This window comes from Motacilla alba, chromosome 4, assembly GCF_015832195.1.
Source record: "Motacilla alba alba isolate MOTALB_02 chromosome 4, Motacilla_alba_V1.0_pri, whole genome shotgun sequence".
In the NCBI taxonomy this organism is placed as follows: domain Eukaryota; kingdom Metazoa; phylum Chordata; class Aves; order Passeriformes; family Motacillidae; genus Motacilla; species Motacilla alba.
The window spans coordinates 8,823,635-8,844,308 of NC_052019.1; the positions used below are offsets into that span (position 1 = coordinate 8,823,635).

At 38.1% G+C, this 20,674-nt stretch overlaps 1 protein-coding gene across 2 annotated transcripts in view; it reads left to right on the forward strand.

The window, feature by feature from the left end:
- The window catches only part of FAM193A (family with sequence similarity 193 member A), a 77,770-nt gene that overhangs the window by 19,084 nt on the left and 38,012 nt on the right, over positions 1-20,674 (forward strand). For both annotated transcript variants that reach the window (XM_038134207.1, XM_038134206.1), the window contains exons 2-5: positions 12,595-12,660; positions 15,337-15,582; positions 18,222-18,388; positions 18,650-18,817. In XM_038134207.1, the coding sequence (XP_037990135.1) occupies positions 12,595-12,660; positions 15,337-15,582; positions 18,222-18,388; positions 18,650-18,817 (647 nt within the window). The remainder of the gene's footprint in view (positions 1-12,594; positions 12,661-15,336; positions 15,583-18,221; positions 18,389-18,649; positions 18,818-20,674) is intronic.

Below are 20,674 nucleotides of genomic sequence, written 5' to 3' on the forward strand. Positions count from 1 at the left end.
GCTTTTTCATGTGAATGGTGATAAAAATGTGAAGGGATTGGGGCAGCTGTTTTGATTCTGTCTATCTGTAGAAATATGTAAAATGCCTTTCACTAGCTGATTCAACTTCATTTGAAATAGATCCTCACTGTCCATATCTTCAGTTCTGCTTCATATCCTTCATGCTGTGACTGATGGTCTTGTCCTTCACTCTGAGTGTATTCCAGGACACTTGACTCTGCCTCCCTGTCCTTGGTTTAATTGTTGTTTTCTGCCCATCCCCAGTACCCTTGCAGAGACCTGAATTGCTTTGCTAAGCTAAACAAGGCAGGGCTCTTGCTGACGACCCAGTTTGGCTGTCACCATGTCTGTTCCACTTATGCATTTCTTGAGGGTGGTTCATCAAATGAGGTCTCCTCCAGAGGGCTGTGAAGCAGCACTAATACCTCCTTCCTCTTGAAAACAGTGTGATGCATCCTGGAATCATGTTTCCTTTTCCCAGTTGTAGTGATGAGCATCAGCCGTTGGTATAACAAAATCCCCTTTTACTTCCCAATCCTGAGAGTTAATCTGAGAAAGCCTCTTTGGTTGCAAATACAGAACAAGACACTTGTCAGTGTCAATGCACCTTTAAGACATGCCATTTTTTGATTTGGAGATGGCAATTGAAAAGTTCTGACAGTTGGAAATGTAAACTATGAATAATGAGTTGACTATAATGAAAGACAAGAAATTACAGAATCATCAATACAAACAATTAAATATGCATGTGCACGATTATACTTCTTAAAAAATAACCAATTTCTAGTAATGTATTCTCAATTTACATGCAGTACCTCAGATCAGTGCAAAGCAAAATATAAAGAAGATAAGGATATTAATTCTAGTGGCTTTAATCTGAATAAATGGTCTTATTTAGCCAAGTAATTGGTTGCACAAGTACAGGCATTGTCTTGGTTTCACACAGTTTAAGAGCTGATAGCCTCATGTGTATTGTAGCTGGTTGAATTTTGTTCTGTTTAAAAACATTTTCTTTGAGAAAAATGAAGACATAAGATGAACACAAGCTTATCTTATGGTTTGCAGCTTTCTGACTGGTATTTAAATTTTACTTCAAAATGTGGGGCTTTGTGATTCTTACCATCTTCACCACTTCTTTGCTGAAGTGTCATTATTTATTACCCTAAGTAAGCTATAATATTTCTGTGCTAAGTTATGTTTTAACTTACTCCCTGAAACTTAAATGTAGATTTAAAAAAATTATTTTTAATTACCAAAGTAATTTTAATTATTGTGGAACTGAATTTTTTGTCTATGATGCTGTGAGGAAATGGCTCATCAGTTGCAGCTGCCATTTGTACAAACAGTGGTGCTGCAGACTGCAAAGTAAAGCTTGACAGTTGGGCAAAAGTGTAAGTTCAGGTTTTTCTTACCCCTCCTGCTCCCCAAGGACAAAATCTTTCATTTCATGCAGTACAATATGTATTTCTGTATGGTAGATGTTACATATTTTTCTAGTATATATTTATAAATGTAAGCATGGTAGAAATTGTGATTCTAATACTTCTCAAATTTTTCCAAGATAAGACAGATGGTTTTAGATTCAAAGGAAGACCAAATGACAAGTTGGGATTTGCAAGCATAGGTACTTTTCATGGCATTGGGGATCTGTTGCTTTCTGCTGTAGTGATCTTCTCTGCTGGAAGCAATTAACCATTAAGCACCAGTCTGCAGTCAGATTCCCTCTGGTGTTATTAACCCTTGCTTGGACATGTGCATCTTCCTTGAGAAGGGTCATGGGCAGGGCCATGGAGAGAGCTGGGCACGTCTGTCCTCAGGGTGGGACAGCTCTGCACCAACTCTTCACTGCTTTTGAAAAAGTAAGGGAGATTTCAGCTTTGTAAAAACTCTTGTAGACAAATTTCCCTTCCTCTCCCCTGCAGCTGATCTCAAATGCAATAGGAGTATTTTTGTTCCCAGGTGACATGGATCTTCCAACTTTTTGTCGTGGGATACCTTCAGTAATGGGTTTGCTAGTGGGTTATATGGAATTGTGGTAATTTTGTTTTTCTTTTTATGTTGCGTTGGAAGAAAACATGAAATTATATTGATAAGGTTTGTAGAGGGATAATCAGAACTCTGAGCCTGACAAAACCCAGTATTTTTTATATGCTGCAAACAGTATTCATGGGAACCTTGCCAAATTTCATGTGACTTAGGTAGAGTGACCTCTAGGGTGGCTGTGCTGATGGCTTCTGTCTGGGTGCACAATATTCTGTGAATTAAAAGAAAAAAAATAAGAAAGAATATCCTGGGCCTTTAATCTCTTCACAGTGGTGTCAAGTGGGAGGTTATTGGGTATCTGGCAGGGATTTCTTCCAGAATCACCAGTTCTTGTATTTTGTAGGGAGGATGATGTAATTGTCTGTGTCCCTTGTCTTCCAAGGACCTGTTCTCTAACCCTTTCCAATTTCTTGGAACATAAGGAGAAAATGGCTCATCAGATAAAAGCATCTGAATACATAACAGAAGAAGAGTGATGATGAAGAGTGCTACTTGATGTTTGATTCTGAGCCTAGATGAATTCTGTTAGAGATGACTTGCTACTTGCAGTTTTTAAATAGGGGTTATGCCAGATCAAATCTTATGGAAAAAACACCCAACAGTAATTAGTTCAGGAAGGTCTTTGGCCTTTGTCAAGACAAATTTCATGAGATCGTGTGCCAGGTAACACTTAGATACATTTCTTAATTACAGTTTATGTAGGTTTGGTATTAACAGTGGAATTCTACTCAAGAGTATCTATGGAACACAGCAAGGACTTGTGTTAGGGTCTGTACACTCCATTCTACAAAACAACTGTTTATTTCCTAATTTTGTTTCCTTAGGGTATTATTTGATAGTGATCAGTTGTCACATGAGACTTTTTAAAGTACAGAAGTAGGGGAGGTGAATTCTATGGCAGTGGTTGAGGCAGGGATAAATATACACATCTGTAGGTTTCATGGAATAAGTAGTTAAAGTTGGCATCATTCACATTAATGGCCAAGGAAGTAATTTGACTTTGTTCAATAAAGTGGAATAGATAAGAAAAACTTATTGAGTACAACATTGCTTTAACTTCCCTTTAAAAAATTACATGAATGTAGATTGTTCTGTCTCATAACAGGATACACATCAGAGTTTCATCTTTTTAATTTTGGATTGTGAATTCTTCCCACTTGCTGTAGAGGTCATGGCTTTTTGTGTGTGCTAACATTTTCACGTTGTGGCACTATAACCTGTGAACTCCTTATTTCCTAAGAGGTGCTCATTTTCTGGAGGATGTAGTTTAGGTTGATTCAGCTAAAAGAAAACTAAGTATACTATTGAAGAATGCATGGGAGGAATGGCACAGAATACAGATGTTGCTTCCTTAAACCTCATTACAGAGTAACAGTATCTGTGTTCTTTTCAAAGTACTACTTCAAAGTTGTCTTAAGGTACTACTGAGGAAAAAAACTTTAACTGAGGAGTTTTGTGTAGCTTTCTTTGCAGTGTAGATCATGTAATTTCAGATGGCTATGTTTCTGAGTGTAGATTTTTGTCAGTCCAAGTTTGATGGGTTTGTGAATTTTAAATAGCAGTTTAGACTTCAGTCTGCTCCGATTACTGTGCTACAGTAGAATTGTTTTATTTTGGCACTGAGGATCCAAAGGAAAAATTAATGAAGCAGGTAGATAATCAGTTCTGCGTAAATCTACCTGAGGTGGTGATTTTACTTAATTTTCAGAGGACTTGAGTCTTACAGAATTGAAGTAGAGGGAAAACTGATTTTCTTTCAATTCTCCATTGTCCAGTGCTGTCTGATTTCCTTCCTCCCTGTTCCGTTTTTTGAAAGTTTTGTGTATGTCTGAGAAACAAAAACAAAACAAAAACTTAATTATGTACCTTTTTTGCACAGACTTTTACAAGTCATCCATGTACTTGATCCGCCAGAAGCTGACAGTGCATGATGAACACTTTTGCAAACTGTGGAGGAAAAGATGCCTTTCAGTTTCTTAGACTACTGATATGCCTTATTTTGAAATACAGCTCTGCATACAAGTGATTGATTATCCTTCCTCCCCCACCCCTGTGATAAGCCTGTAAATACTTATATCTTACAAAAATCCTTTGGAAAAAGTTTTGTTCGCCAAGTATCCTAGACTTGAGTTTTAGCAGGAGGTAGTAGGCACTTGTCATTTAGGATATCTCCCCAAATGGGTGAGATGGAGACAGCCTCCCCATGCACCCTGACCTCATTCTTAGCTCATAACTGTTGCTAAACCAGAAAGTATTGGTCCTTTTGAACAAGTCCTGTATATGCCTGCTACTTATACTTCTGTAATTCCCCTCCATAGATTGAACTTCGATGAAAACAAAGACTTCAACAGGAAAAAGTTTAATTTGAAATAATTTCAGTTCCTGTTGAAAACTCTATTAACATTTTGACTTAGTATCAAAGGTCTTAAAGGATATCACTGTTGGAAAAGAAGCAATTCAGATTTGGGGGGTATGGGTAGAGGAATAATTTTGAGGATTTGAGAGGAATAATTTTGGGGATTTGAACTTTAATGGTTCACTTGCTTCATAACCTACTTGCAAGGTAATGGAGCTTTCTAGATTAAGCCTCCCCGCCCTCAGATTGTTGGCTTGCTTGACATCAACAATTTACTTTAGGACTGGTTTTTACTGAACTATGAAAATAGTGTTATGTTTACTTAAAGCCCAGTGATAAATTTTAATAATATGACTTGCTGAGGAAGAAAAGCCTTCAGAGAACCTGTCTTGCAGGTTAGTCAGATTCTGTAACGGTGTGATTTCACTTAATAAGGAAAACACTGGAAGTCAGTGTTATTACATAAAACAGATTAAAATTACAGTAGGAGTGTTACTAAAATTATTGAAATCTCATAATGTTGATTTTGTTTGTATTTTTCCTCATTATTCGTATAAGAAGACTGTTAGTTATATTGGCTAACGAGGATTTAACCTGGGGTCTTACAAAGTTTATTTTGGCAGTAGTGCAGTTCAAAAGAGAGAAAACCAGTTTTTCTCATAAGCACTTTCTGTGAAAATGCTTGGACAGGGAGTACCTAATTTTGGTCTAATATGATGAGTGCCTATTGCCAAATATATCTTTATCCTAATATAATGTCCCTAATATGAAGTAATGTCACACTTCACCTTTTTGAGGGCTAAACTGAGTGACTTCCGCAACAGCCTTGTTAGCTCCTTGCAAGTATTTGGGCTTGCAGTTCAGTGTAACTGCTCTGCATGTGTCTGTCTCTTGCTTGTCTTTACACACAAAGCAAGTGTGAATTCTCAAGTTAGATGAGCAGTCTTTTCTTAGACCCAGCATTGTCTCTCCTCCTCCTTCCATCTCCATAGGTGTTTAGCCCTTGACTGTGTAATTCCCTCTGGCTAAGCATGGTGGAGGTGTGTTCTGCAGTCACAGGATTTCCAAGCTGCCCCATCCAAGTGAGTGTACACAAGATGGTACATGAACCACTCACGTGCTGGTTTGCACAGCTAATTGATGTATCTAATGTGGTGTTCTGCAGCAAATCTGCTTTTTAATGATTTCTGTTAAGTAATGTAGCTATTGAACATAGGTGTGCTGTGCACTAGATACCAATATAAATAAGGGTTGTGTCAGCATGTTGGCTGTATTCATGTGCAGAGCTTTTGCCCTCTGGAGCTCTGACAGTCTTCTCATGAACGCTTTACTCTTGACTGTCGTTCAGCTTCTGCAACTTCTGCTTCTCCAGCTTCTAAATTATTTCATATCTAAAAGCTGGTTTATCTGTATTTGAGAGTAATATCACAATTTAAAAAAAAATCTAAATATCAGGAGAGTCACAATAGTCTTGTAACTCTTCTTGGAATGCTCGTTCTTTCTCAGCTTTCACTTTTTTATATCCTGATAATTGAAATGAAAATTTAAAGATTCTCTGAAATGATGTCTAGTTCAGTAGCTTCTCAGAGGAGTACCAAGGGCTGACTTGTGATATCACTGACTTGTTTATGTGTATTTTTTCCTTCATTAAAACATTTCCAATCTCAAGAGTGTGGAGTGCACTAGAATAATGCAGATGAGACTGGGAAAGGATAATTTAAGTGTTTGTGAATATTAATGCCAAGGACAGAATGCTTGGTAAAATTAATTGATAGTCTGCGAAGTTATTCAATTGGCCAGATCAAGTGTTGGCTGCCTTAATAGGGATATTTGAACTTAAATTATTATCACCTTGTCTTTGCTTGTGCTGGTTTTTATTTGGTACTTTGGCACCCTTAGTAAAATTTGCATAGGAAATCTTCAGAATTTCCCTGTTGGTGACTGTTGCAGATAATCAGTAACCCCTTTATCTGTGTCTCTCGTATAATCCGGAGACTGCCTGGCAGGCAGGTCTGTGTTAGGATGTACAGCTGCATTCTGTTCAGTGTCACTAGAGATGTGTGATTATGGCATGAAAAATTTAGATATTTGTCTATTTCTTAAGCAAAACACTCCCATCTTCTAGATCAGGAAGGGATACTATTCAGTTTGTTTATCCTTTACCTTTATAATTAATAAAACTAACTGGTGGTCTTTATTCATTCCTCCCCCCACTAAGACATGTTTCACTGCTGCTTCATGCTCAACCATAGCTATGTTTGGAGTAGGAACCTCCAAACTTTTCCCTTTCACCCATCAACATTTACCTATTTTCAAGCTATGGATTCAAAAGTCTTTGAAATTAAATTTTATATAACTGATGGCAAAAGACTTTTTTTTCCCCTCAAAACCAATAATAATAGACTGTGATATCTGCTTGAATGTTGCTATGCTAATGAACCTGGAAATGTGTTGTATATTACTGATTATTTTCTGGCCTACTGTTGGGCATGCTAATTTTGCATTTTCCTTGCTCCAGTGCTAGGAAGAAAACTCTTGCCTTTAATCTATTAAAAATACCATTTCAGTATGCTTTTCTTAGAGGTCATACTCTCCTACTACTGTTGTAAGAAAAGCTCTTGTATTTTTGTGGGTTATTTAAAAATGAAAATAAGAACTTCCCTTCTATTAGAAGTTTCTTGTTCACCTCCACTTGGGTGTCAGACTTTGATGACCCGGGACAGGGACCATCAGTGACTTTGGGCCAGCCCAGCTGAGTGCAGCAGGCCCAGGCATGCTGTGATAGAGGACATTTCTGCATTTCTTGGCTGTGTTGTTATTGACTGTAAGTATTTAGATGTGCTCATCCTCTCCAAGAGGATTCTTGAGTGTAGTTCTGGGTAATCATTCATCTGATTCAAGACCTCCCTGGACTATTTCTTTCAATATTAGACCACCCTTAACAACAAGTGCTTTGAAAAAATGATGAATACACTATTTATTTCTAGAGTACGTTCTGCTTTATTGGACATATGCTTTGGTTTGCTTCAGTTTTGCAGTAGTTGATATCTTGCAGGGCTTATGGCATTTTGGTGCATTTTGGGTCTGTACAATCCATTTTACAAAACAACTGTTTATTTCTTAATTTCTGGACACTGGTGTGTCCAAAGGTTGTTGTCACAACCTTTACTGTGAGAAACCAGGCAGTACTTTGCTTAGTCTCTTGGTAGCGTACTTTCTATGCCTTTAAGAATGCTCATGGGTTTCTTAAAGCAGATGAAAAATAATCAGTATGTTGAAATAAATGAAATCTCATTGGCAAGAGTGATGCCACTGCCAAGTAGAACTGTTCCAGTTTGCTGTTCCTCTAAAAAACTGGGTTGTGCCAGATGTTAACTGGGTATAATGTGGACTTAAAAGAGGATTAAGGAAGGGATAAGTGTTGATAGTTCACTTGCTGTGTTTTACATCATAATATCTCTTCAGTGCTGTAATACATGTTTTGCAGAGGCTGCAGTCACTCATGCCTGTGTTCAGAAGTGTTTAAAGCAAACCCCAAAGCCTTGCTGTGCTACAAGTCTGGCCAGCGTGGTGTCCTGTCTGACAGTGCTTGCTGCTAGAGAATGGAATTACAGTGCCTGTGTAGAGGATGAAGAGAATTACAGTGTATGTGCAGGATAATCTTCCTCCTGTAAAACCTTCACAGCTTTTACCAGTCCCGGTGTGTCCTGCATCAGATTTTGTTTGTTATCTGCTGTTGAATGTCTCTGTGATACGTTTGTCATCGTTCTTTCCCCTCATCCGTCAGGCATTTGACTTTTACAATGGCTTATCCTTAAACCACTTTCGGCTAGGGGGTAAGGATCCTAAATTTTCACTAACTGAAATCAGATCGTTTGCTATCTGTTGAACTAAAGGCATAAATAAATCATTCTTCATATCTGCAGTCACTTAGGATTTTGTAAGCGTCACTCAGCTGCCAGCAGCAGTTCTGTCACCAATTCAGCTGTGGCTGGGAGAGGAGAGAAACCGCTCAGGCTGCGACTGGACTGTGCCCAAGCCAGAGCTTCACTGGGGCTGTGGCGTGGCAGGTCTTGAGCAGAGTGGGACTTGAGAGTGCTGCCACCAAAGGGTGGTGGGTGATGGCAGTGGGAGGTGAGCAGAGCTGCTCCAGGTGCCCGAGGCAAGGCTGAGCACGGGAAAACCGTGACAAATGGGATTTGGCTTTAAAATGCAGGCAGGAGAACAAGAGGCATGGACAAGACATCTGGATGGATTTTGGGAGGGGTAGCTGGTTTCTTTAGTGTTAGTCAGATACTGACAGATGTTTGAACAAACTTAGATTTTCACCTCCCTATATAAAAATAAAGTAATTGATTCAAGTGGTATGGAATACAATTATTATATTAGGACCTTGTAGAATTAAATGTAGTTGTAATTGTGTCCTGGTAACATTATTTTTTTCCTGATCTGTCTTTAGTAATGCACCTGAGAAAATCAGTGCAATTTATCCTTGCTGTTTTTCTCTGGGAGAAATTTGATTCAGTCTTGCTTTTTTTTTTTTTTTTTTCCCAGCATCACATTCTTTTTGAACAGTTTAGGGTTCAGTGATGGTGAATTGAATCTAAATTTCCTTCCTGTGCCTTTTCCTGAGCTCTCCTGAGATCTTGCATCACTCTCACTTTCATGATGTTTGTGTGTCTTCACAAGGCTTCAATTGTGAGACAGATGGAGGTGTGTTGTCTAGTAATGTGTCACTCAGCCTCATGGAGGTCTGATTTCAGTAGTGACAGGCAATTAGAGCAAATTGTGGCAGTGTCTCAGTGCTTATTTTCTAATTGCTCAACTGGTTCTTCAAGGTCATTCTGGTGTAATCAGACAGCATTGTTTCAACTGTGATTCCCTCTCTCTTCATGCTTTCTGGTATGAACTATGCTGTGCCAAGATGCTGCATGCCTTATTCTCCAGGAAAATCAACATTTTGGAGAAGGTGGGTTAGTGTGACAGTAACTTCCAAGAAACGCAAGATATATTTCCTTATATATTTTCCATTGTAAATAAAATTCATAGTAAGAACAGAAATACTTCACACACACACACACACACACACACACACACACACTTTTCATTATGGTGAAGAGTGCTTGTGGAGATTCAGATGTTCCTCATCATCCATGTCGGCCTTCCTTATGGCATTTACCTTCACAAAATAGCTTTTTGAAACACAAGACATTAAAATCATTTAAAAGGGTACTCAGGAGTGAAAAAATAAGGCTTCTTAAAATAAATTTTAAAAATTACAGTAATCCAGAAGTGACAGCATCCAGCTTGTCACTTCCTCTTGAATTCTCTGCACACAGAGTTATATCTGTCAACATATGGCACAGTAACTAGATCTTGGATGGTCCTTCTGCCATTCTCCAGTCTCTTTAGTTACATGAAGAATTTAGTGCTATTAGCTGACTTTGTCATCTCAGGCACTTTCTTGTTACATACTTTGGGTAACTGCAATTTGTCTTTTGAAAGCTTAATAAATAAATAATTTTTTAAAATCATTTGTTCCTCTAGTACTAGTGAAGCACAAAGCAAGCATTAACATACTGAAATTATTAGTGCAACTTGGAGGTCCTCGAATTTCCTTAGGACTCTTGGCTGAATGTCATCCACTCTTGGTGGTTTGCTAATTTTTCACTTGTCTATTTTCTCTGTACTGTTTTTGGTGTGTTCGGTTTTTGGTTTTTGGTTTTTTTTTTCTAGCAGTATTTGCCTTGAAACAGATCCTCTAATGCATATTCCATAAAGGGTTTTTACTGGGAGAATATCTTTAAGTTCCTCCCTAATGAACATGCAAAAAATAATTCTGCTGGTTTTGCCCGGACTTCAGGTTATTTGAGCTTTTTTTCTTAATGCTTCTGTTTGTTTACTTGCTGTACCCTTACCAATCCTCACAGACTCCTTATGTGCCTCAGGAAAGGATTTAGTTGGAGTTGTACTTCTTTTTTTAATTCCCTAAATTATTTGTGAGACTGTCTTGTAGGTTTTTTTTCTGTTTTTAGCTTGCTATTGTTTGAGCCTCATTTGGACAATTTTTACAAGATTCTTCTAATATTTCCTCTAATATGTTATTTAGCCATCTCCTTCCTTGCCTGTCATGTCATTATTCATCCCCACTTGAAGTCTTTCTTTTTTTGTGATTTTTGTTTCCTCTAGGCCTCACATACGATGTCATATATCTCATTGTCTACAGACAAGTTTTTGACGATTCTCTTTGTTGCCTCCTATTTGTCTAATTCCTCTCTTTAAATTCCTTGGTGTTTGTTCCTCTTGCAGATATTGAGGTCACTATTAAATTCTGGGGGAGGGTTGCACTAATATTTTTAAGCAAATTCTGCACAGTGCTTAGGATCAAGAGATGTCTTTTCTGACAGCTCTTTCCATGAAACAGTCATTCCTGGTACTCAGTATTTTGTCTTGTCACACTTCCTGTGACATTTAGTGGAAAACAAAAACCTCCCAGTGTTTTGTCTTTACTTTTGTAGCATTTCTGAGTACCTTTAGCTTGGTCACTCAATGCCTGCATGTTTCAATGTGGTGGCTCATGTATTTCTCATTATCACTGTCTTGAATGTAAAGAAGGTAAACATACTCCTTTAATGAATAAGTAATGTCTTGGGATAAATTTCTCTTTTTAATAATTTTCTCCAAAAAAGTGTTTTTAGCTGCAGATAGCTGTTTCATTCTAAACTTTCATACTGGTTTCTTTATTTTTGAATGTATATGCTGCCAATAACCAGTGGACCTCCAGACTGGAGGATATCTTTTCTTGATGAAGAAATCTTCTTTTAATCAAACAACCCTTATTTTTTCCACTTTTTGGAAAGTGTCTGAATAAAAATAAGGAACTTGTACCACATCAGCATTTTTGTTACCATAATTTTAGACCTGAGATGCTTGACTTGCATATAGGGTTTTTTTTCTTAAATTTCTACTCTGGAAAGATGGCATAGGGTATGGAAGTGAAGTTGTGTGATTTCTTATTTGTATTTTCTCTAGCAGTGATTTGACAATCCCCCACTTTGCCTTTGGAAAAATTCAGCTGAAAGCAGTGGCTTTGCACTAATCTCCCTGTCTCTAAACTGAGCAGTTGGGAGTGCTGTGAGATGTGTAAAACTGAAGGATGCTCCTTTGTACTGAGGACAGCTCCGTTAGAGCTTATGGTTTGGGCACAGGGCAGAAATGTGTTCTGAATCCTGTCATGCAACACACAAGATCTGGGGGTTCTTGGTCAGACAGATTGGTTTTATTGTGGTCTTTAGAGCAGTCTTAAAACACTAATATCCAACAGCAATAGGCGGGAAACAGGAGGGCAAAAAAGAGTTGAGAAAAAGCATGTGAAAGGTGGAACAGAGGCATGAGATAACTGATACCTGACATTCTAAAGCTCAACCAGTGCTCAAGAAGGAGAGACTAAAATAAATGACTGACTTTATTTCTCCTTTCCCATTTTTTAAAAATGAAATGCCTTTTCTTCAAGTTGGTATGATCTAGAGCTCTTCACTGTCACTGACTTGAATTCATACATTGTCTTGACTTTACTCTTGGTTTAATGTCCTCAAGTAGTGCTATGGGAGAGCACTTGGGGCTTGTAAAAGGCATTTCATTGCTGTCTGGTGTAGTCTCTGTAGCACTTGTGTAGAAGAGATCTCAGAGGTTTCTGTATGAGTTATAACCTGGGGCAGGAGGGAGGCTCCTGCAGTGGAGTAGCAGAATGCCACTGGGAGCCTTGCTGTGGAATACTCTTCTGGTTAACACTGCCTATTTTTCTAAGCAGTATGGTATTCAACTTTCAAAAGGCAAGAATCTTTGTTAATTGTTTTGATTTACAGTAGAAGTTCAAAAGCTAAATGCAAGCAATCAAATACTGAAGGAAAAATGTAGCTTTCCTTATGACTTTTCTGTTTTCCTGTATCAGTTCTTTCAGCTCAGAGTTGCTACTGAAACAGCTATAGTGGAAAAGTTGAAAATTCAAACTTTTGCATCTGTAGAACTTTTTTACAAGAGAAAAGGAGATTTCTGTCTCTGCAGTTGAACAATGATTCAGATTAAAAAAGCTGTTATATCAGTCTTCAGATACTGAGGAGAATTTGTTTAATTTTTGTAGAGCTCTTTTAGCAATAAACTCAACTATTGTAACCAATCTCTTGTTATTTTTCCAGGTTTCACTAAATGGTACACAGTTTACAGACAGTTCTGTTGGATCAGAATTCACAGGTGTTTCTCAGGTATGTGCAGTCAAATTTTGTGGGCGTATATATAAAAGCAGAATTATTTACTAATGGTAGAAGATATTAAGCAGTATTAACAGTATTAAATCAAACTTTTCAAAAAGAGTGCTGTGTGAGATTGAGATGTTGCTAATTTAAGTCAGTTTGTGATTATCTCCTATATAAGCTTTAAAAAGCAGTGGAATCTTTTTTTTTTTAAGTAAAATTTTATTGTTATAGTATGCTTGAAATTGGACCGAGATGTTAAAAAAATCTATGCAGTTTTATGGTAATAAAGTTATTCTTGGAAATAAATCTAAATACATAGCAGAGATGCAGTTATTTCTGTTCCAACTTGTCCTACTTCCAGCTTTCATTTATGAATGCTATATCTGAACATGTTTCAGAGACAAAGTGAGCCTGGGTGTTTTCTTGCAGAGATGCATCCCACATTTTTTGAAGCTTGACTAGTGGAAAAATATCCTGCTTTTCACAAAATGTGCACTTTGTTCTGATGACACTGAAGAGACATACAAATGTGACCTAATTGCAAGCTCTCCTAATCCAGCAAGAGTTTACTGCTCATGTTGAAATGGTCACATGAACAGTCACTGCATTCATCATGCTTTAAATAAATAAGAAACTGCAATTTATAGCTTCATTTTAGTAGGATGGAGTCATAACAGGTATCAGAGATGCTTATGGTCTAGATTTTGTTCAAGTTTCAGTTTTGATTCTTGATTTGCATTGTGCTCTAGGAACAAAGGGTTTTAATTTGAGATTCACATCTGTCGTAAATATGGGCCTAGTGTGGAGATTGTTAGGGTTTCACTGAGTGTGGTCATAGCAAAGATTATTGTTCCTGCTGTGTCTGCCATGGCTTTTTAGTGATTGTGGTGCAGCTTTAAGGAAGTTGCACTCACACATTCTTAACTTCTAGAAGTCCCTGCAGAGTGGGCAGTGTGGCTGAGGTGTGTTTGCCATGACTTTACCTTTGTAAAAGAGTGTCAGGTTGTCTTAGCTTCTGAACTTTCACATTTTTGTCCTCTTCTTTTCTTACTTGTTGGAAGATGTCCTACATGAGATGTTCATAAGGATTTGCCTGCAAAATAGTTGTGAAGATGTCATCATTCTCACTTAATCTGGCTACCAAAAAAAAAAATTATTTAAGAAGGAAACTTTCAGGGCTAAGGAATAAGCAGCCATGGCCTCCTGTGTGCAGGGGTTTTAGGCATGAATGAGATCTTCAGTTGAGTGCAGGTCAGCCAAGAGCAATGTCTAACTTGGGAAATCTGTTGGTGCTTGTAGAGTCTATAAAGGACTGACTGTTGGTCAGTCCCAGCCTTTCAGATGGCAGAGAGAGTCATCCTGCATGAGAAGGTTTTCTAAAAACCTGCAGTAGACTCCTGGAGAGATTGTGTTCTTTTTCTTGCCTCAGTGCTTAGGGGCAAATCCTAGAAGTGGCAGCAGTGAGCAAAGCTTAGCTGTTCTTAATAAATCTGTTAAATTTCTCATGAACTTTTGAAAGATGGGAAGATATTTGTGGAGATGAAATCAGTCTTTTAGGGTTTTTATGTCTGGAATTCTTAGTTTTCCTTTCCATATTGCTGAGTCTGTCAGTTTTACAAATGTGAAGAACACAAAAAATCAGTGTTTGTAATGCTCTGCTGTTTTTCTTTAGATGTCAGCACTAGAGAATTGATTTGTTGTTGCTGTGAAGACAAGGAGAGAGTGAATTATGGTTTAGCTTGAGCTGGTCCTTAGCCCTAAAGAACTGTTGATCTGTGCCTGTGCAGTTCAGCCTTACAAGATCTTTAAAGCTGTATTTTTTGTTAGTATTGAGGTTGGAGCAGTATCAAGAGCAGTGCTTGAATTACTTAAAGTTTGCTTTTTCTTTTAGAAAGAATTACGCTGTTTTGATGGTTGCATAGAAGGTGTTTTTTAATTAAGGCAGAGTTAGCAGTTGTAATAAAATTGGGCAAATCTGTGATTCTGCCATTACATTACATTTTGTTCCAATTATCTCTTATGTCTCATAAAATTAGGTTCTCTTTGTCTTGTGCTGCCCAAGTTGTTTTTGACCATCAGCCTTGGTGAAGAATCAGCATTGCGTGGCTGAACCGTAGTTTCTTGCGCTGCACTTGCACATCTTGGAAAAGAATTCAGATTTTGATGTACCTCTGTCCTTGTAACTTGCCACGTCTACTTGAATCAATAGCTGATAGTGGTTTTGAGGACTCTACTGACTTGTTTTGTTGAAACTGATTCCAACTTTCATTTTGTAGTAGGCTTAGCTGGAAGTGACTTTGTTTCAGGTAGTTTTATAAAAGGAAGTGTCACAGAGTTTCAAAGATGAGATATTTTTCTTTTTTATCTGTAAATGGTGGCAGTAAAAGTAAATTTCCCTTTTTAATTTTACTTGCTAGATTATTACATCTAGGCCAAAATATTTTAGAGGGAAAAACTGTAGACCGTGCTCCTAAATGGGAGTGTATTAATGGTCAGCATTGTTTGCCTCATGGATATTGAGACTGCTGTGTTTGTTGGGACACTCCAAGTATTCACTTTTATAATGACTAGTAAAATATGTGTGTTGTTCTGTGGGGGTTTTGTTGTTAGTTTCAAATATCAGAAGATCTTTTCTGATATGTGTTCTGTGAATAACCAGTTATCTATCAAAACATTTGTTTGTAGACACCATTTACCTTTGGCTTGGGCCAAAGGGCACCCTATACAACTGGCGAGCATTGTCTTCTTTGTAGAAGTGAACGAAAAGATACTTCGCTTGCAGAGAGCGGAATCAAAAATTCCAGCAAAACAGCACTTTCCACATCTCCAAAATCAAACAACATGCTGCACCTTCCACTGTGGGTGTGCCCAGACTGTCGAAGAACGGTCGAAAAGGAGGAGAGGCACGCTACAATAGAGCAGTCTCTCGTGGTAAGTTCAAGTACATGGGTAGACTGAGAAGGTGCTTCGTTATGGGCTGCGTGTCACTTTGTGCTTTGGAACCACTGGAGCTGTAAATTATCACCGTGATGTTTTTATGAAAATCCTTTGCTAGGATTTTTCTCCTATTCTAGCTGAGAAGCCTCAGAAAGGAAATGTAAACAATAACCATCTGATGGCTGTGGAATGTGGTCTGGAGGTTGTTTACCAACAGGTGCATCTTTGATTGGTCCATATGCGGTGTTTCTACTTAATGACCAATCATTGATCCAGCTACATCGACTCTGAGAGTCACGAGCTTTTGTTATTAATTCCTTTCTATTCCTTTCCAGCTTTCTGATGAATCCTTTCTCTCTATTCTTTTAGTATAGCATTTTTAATATAATATATACCATAATATAATAAATCAGCCTTCTGAAAAATGGAGTCAAGATTCTCATCTCTTCCCTCGTCCTGGGACCCCTCGAACAGTCACAGTAAATGCTTAAAAAGATTTTTAGGTGATTTTGAGTTGGCTTTATATAAAATGAACAAGAAAGTTGTTCCAAGAGTGAGGAGTTCTGGTTCTGAGTTGAGGAGTTTTAAGTAGAGCTAGGTTTGGATCTGGTTTTTATTGAGGTTTTTGCTTTTAATTCATTGGATCTCAAGCTTTGTCCTTATCCCCTGTACTTAAATACAGTTTCTTCTACTTTTACCAACATGACCTTACTCATTACACGTTTTTCTATTCTGTCTGCTCATACTGCGTTTTCCTCTCTTTGTGAAGTAAACTGTCTGAATTCTCCTTGTTCTTTCAGTGGACTTCTTGAGTCACTGCACTTGCACTGACACCTTTCTGTGGATTTCTGAGTTTCACTGTCTTGTCTTTCCTGCATTTTTTAATAAAGAAGCACAGCTTTGCATAGCATGAGTGTAACTGTTCCCTAGTCTTGGTAGCACTGCAAATACCAGTTTAATATGTGGTGATAATATTTCAAGTTGTGAATTCAACCTCATGTAAGAGCTGTGCTTAGTGTTGCAGGAAGATACTAAGAGTTCGTTGACAGGTCCAGCAAAACCTCATTAGAAGTAAACTATGTTACACTGCAGAACCAAGTCTTCATGACTGACCTGGGAAGTAAAATACTTGGGATAATTGGAAGTACTGTAGATTCCAGCTGATGCCTCCTTGCAGAGAGCTAACAGGCTGTGCCCACACCCCTGGGCACATACAGGTTTTTATTTCAGTAAATCACTGTGAAGAAAGATTGTGTAGAGGGTGTCGTTAAGCTTGTGTTAGAAGTATAGATAAGGACGTTTTTTGTGAGGAAAATTTAAGAGTATATCACTTGTATACAACTTGTGATTACAGATAATGTTGCTATTAAAAAGGGTAGTAAACTAATCAAAAGAGGTTACATCTAAGGGAATTGTAGTGGTGCTATGGTGGTAAACGCATCCTGGAGAGTTCAAAGCACAGCAAGACCGAGGCACGTTATCCTTCAGTTGAGTCAAATTTCTTGCTATGTTTAAGCTCTGTTTAGGGAACTAGTAAAGAAAATTAGTGTCCTAGATGTGCAAGGACAGGATTTGCTTCCTACATGTTTTGTTAAGTTACAGATACTCCAGGTGTAAATAAGAATTCGCATTGTTTTTTAATTTGGCAACAGTTTTCTTTTTTAAAGAGGAATTTTTAAAAGCAGACATTAAGTAGATTTTTCAAGGTTGGAAGCTTGACTTAAAAAGGCAACTATATGAATTAGGTGGCTAGTCAAATTAGAGAAGCCAGCTGGGGAAAAAAAAGCCAAAATTAGCTTTAAAAAAAAGAAAGTTGGCAGTGACTGCAAGTCAGAATACAGGTGGTTTGCTGCAGATGTTCTTGTGTTCAGGTTTCTGCTTCTCTCATTAGCTTGCTTGGTAGCAACTGCATGCAGGTTTGTTCTTACCTATGTCTGCATCCTGATCCAGGATTTGGGGCACAAAGAAAACCACTTTCAGTCCACAGTACTGATGCGAGAGAGGTCTCTGCCTGGTGCCCGGGAAATCTGGTGGCAGACTTGGGAAGGGTGCAGGAGAGAAGCATGGCATGTGCTGGGGCTGGAGCACAGAGAAGGGAGAGAAACTGCAGACAAAAATAGCAGCAGTCTTGGGCAAGTGGTCTGTGTCATCTGCTGGAATTGAGCAGCACTGTGCACAGGAGATTGCATCTATCTCCAATGGCAGCAGCTTTCTGACATCCATTGCTATGAAATACTATGTCTGGCTGTTACAAACAAGGAGATTTTATCATTTTTACTAGAAGGGATTGTTAAGCTCCGGAAGCCAAACGTACTGTTACGTGGAGACTGAAGAGATAGTGCTGGTTTATGATTAAGTGTGGATGATGCAAGCCTTCCTTTAACTTAGTTCATTGTTTATGCTGAAGCACATAAAGGTGATAATTATAGCCAGTGTACTTTGGTCATTAGAAATGAAGCTTTGTTTGTATCATTGGTCGTCTCTGTTCATCTCTTGCATTTATTAGGCTTTCGAAAGACTAATTCTTTGTGTCTGAGTGTCCTTCCAAAATACATGCAGCACTAACAATTGCCATGTTAATATTTGTCTACCTAATAACATTTCAGACCTTACAAACTGTTTTTTTTTTTCAGAGCCAAGATTTCCTTTTGCACATGCCTCTTGGAAACAGTGGATCACAGCAGGAATCTGTAGGAGGAGGAAGAATAACTGTTGGTGCACAGACAGTGCCGGCTGCAGATCTTAGCAATTCCTCTCCTTCAGACATAGCATGCAACTGTGAGGCCTGTAATGAGCGCAGGTAAGGGCTCAACTCAACCTCAGCTGCACAGAAGTTGTAGTAAGACTTTGGCAGTGTTGTAGCTTGTTTGTAGGTGTGTACTTAAACTCCTGAAACAGGTTTTCTGACAGTAACAGTAATTTCTGAATGGCAATATTTACCCAGTTTCATACTTTACTCTAGGCGTTTTCAGATGTCCTTTTTTTTTCTGGAATAGTAGGAATCAATACACTTATGTGATGCATACAAACAGAGATTAATTATTTTTGTCTTCAAATGCAGAGAAAATTCAGCAGAGCCTGAACGTGAACCTCAGCAGCTACAGAATTACTGGTCTGAAGTCAGATACATGGTCCGGTGTATTTATCGTCAAGCTGGGACCCCTCTGGCAGATGACCAAGACCAATCGTTGGTACCAGATAAAGAAGGAATGAAGGAGCTGGTGGATAGGTATATTACTTCAAAGAAGATTAATTCAGTTTTATTCAGGATTTTTCAATACTAGTTCCCAGTGCGTGGGAAGCTATTAAATTCATATGCTGTTTGCAACAGGAGTATAAATGCATAATTATGAAAGGGTCCCAGAATGTTATTCTTCAAAAGGCCTTATTCATAAGACAGTGTAAAGTTTGAATTGCCCCATGTGAAAATCTTACCTTGTGGAACTAGCCTGAGGTAGTAGTAGTAGTTAGTGTTTGCACCTTACTGTGATGGTAATACCTGGAAGAAATTTTATAAGAATAAAGAAAAGTTATATTGGACATTGATCTCTAGATGAGGCAGATTCCAATTTCACTCTTATTTTAGAAGTCACGGCTGTAACTTTAGTAAGTGTTGAAGTGCAAATGGGCTTAATGAGATCCTCAGTGGTAGATTTTTTTGCTTTTAAGAATAGTGTGGCAAACCTTAAAGGGCTCCAGTAGGATCATCTCAGTTTCTCTCTAACTCTGTGTGTGGTCAAGGAATTTTTCTTCTCCTTGTTTCTGTATGTGCTTAATATACTGAGATCTGAGCAGTCTGACTTGAGCTATAGTTCTCATGTGCAATTTCTAGTTGAACCTAAATTTTGGTGAGGTAAAGACACATTTGAAAGAGAAATTCATCTAGTCCTGCTCTTAATATGATTGTACACCTGAACTGGCTTTAGTAGATAATTAAATAAGCTTATTGCACTTTGTTTATATAAAATCCATTTGGTTTCATATGTGAGTTGTGTACAAGCAGAGCAATATAATGTCCCTCCCTATTAGTCACACTTCGTTTATTCAAGTGATCAAAGCATGCAATATAGGCTTGGAAATCAAAGATGTTTAAATGTTGCATAGTGTGTTGGTAATTAAAACTGAAGCACAGCTAAAGTGGTTATTGATGTTATCCATCTCCTTAATGGAAAAATTTTGGAAATCAGAACATAATACTGTGTAACTTTCTTACGTACTCTGTAGCTTTCATTACTCAGAACTGTTTTTCAGTTTTGAGAGAGATTATTACAGTACAAAGACAGAAACAGGATTTCAAAGAAGCAAACCTTAAATGCCAGTTGGATGATTTTTCACTTGAGTTTCTTATAGTCTGTAAAGTGAAAAATGAAAAAAGGATATGCTTTGGGCAGGCACCAGTGTGTTCAGTCTGTAGTGCTAATATCATGCAGAATTTTTTAAAAAGTTGGTCAAGGTAGGTGTTTAATGCATTAAAAAAAAAGTCTTCCATTTAGGTAGCATGCAGAAGACCATGCTGTGGCTGAGTAACTCTGTTTAAAAGGCAGAAATTCCCACTTCCTCACTTGGCTCTTGTTAGATGCAGCTGGCAAAAAATGGAGTGTCTGGTTGTCTTTGTTGGAATAAGTAGTGGTGCCAAGTAATGTTCCTATTGTATGTTGGAGTACTTGATGGCAGTATGATAAAACTGTGGTGAGGGAAAAGCATGGATTAGATAGCTGCAGACTTCTATTCATCTAACTCTTTAAGTACTTACCCCATTCATTTCTTCTTCCCTCCTCCCTGTGCTGTGAAAAACCCAAAGCATTCTGTGCATGCTTAAACTCCATGCACAGAAATTTAGAGTGAAATTGAATTATTTAAAGTGGTTCAAAGCAGCCATCGTGTTTAGTTTTCTTCTGTAGGCGCTAATTTTGTCACATGTTAAGAACAACGTGGAGAAATTGTGAAGAAGCTTATCTGAAGAGTCTGGGTGCCTACAGGGTTGGATGCAAATGGAGTTAAGATTCTGAGCTCACAAGTTGAAGTGAAATTTTAAATCCTAAATAAGTTTACTCTTCAGGTGTGCAGGCCTCCTACTCCTGAAGGT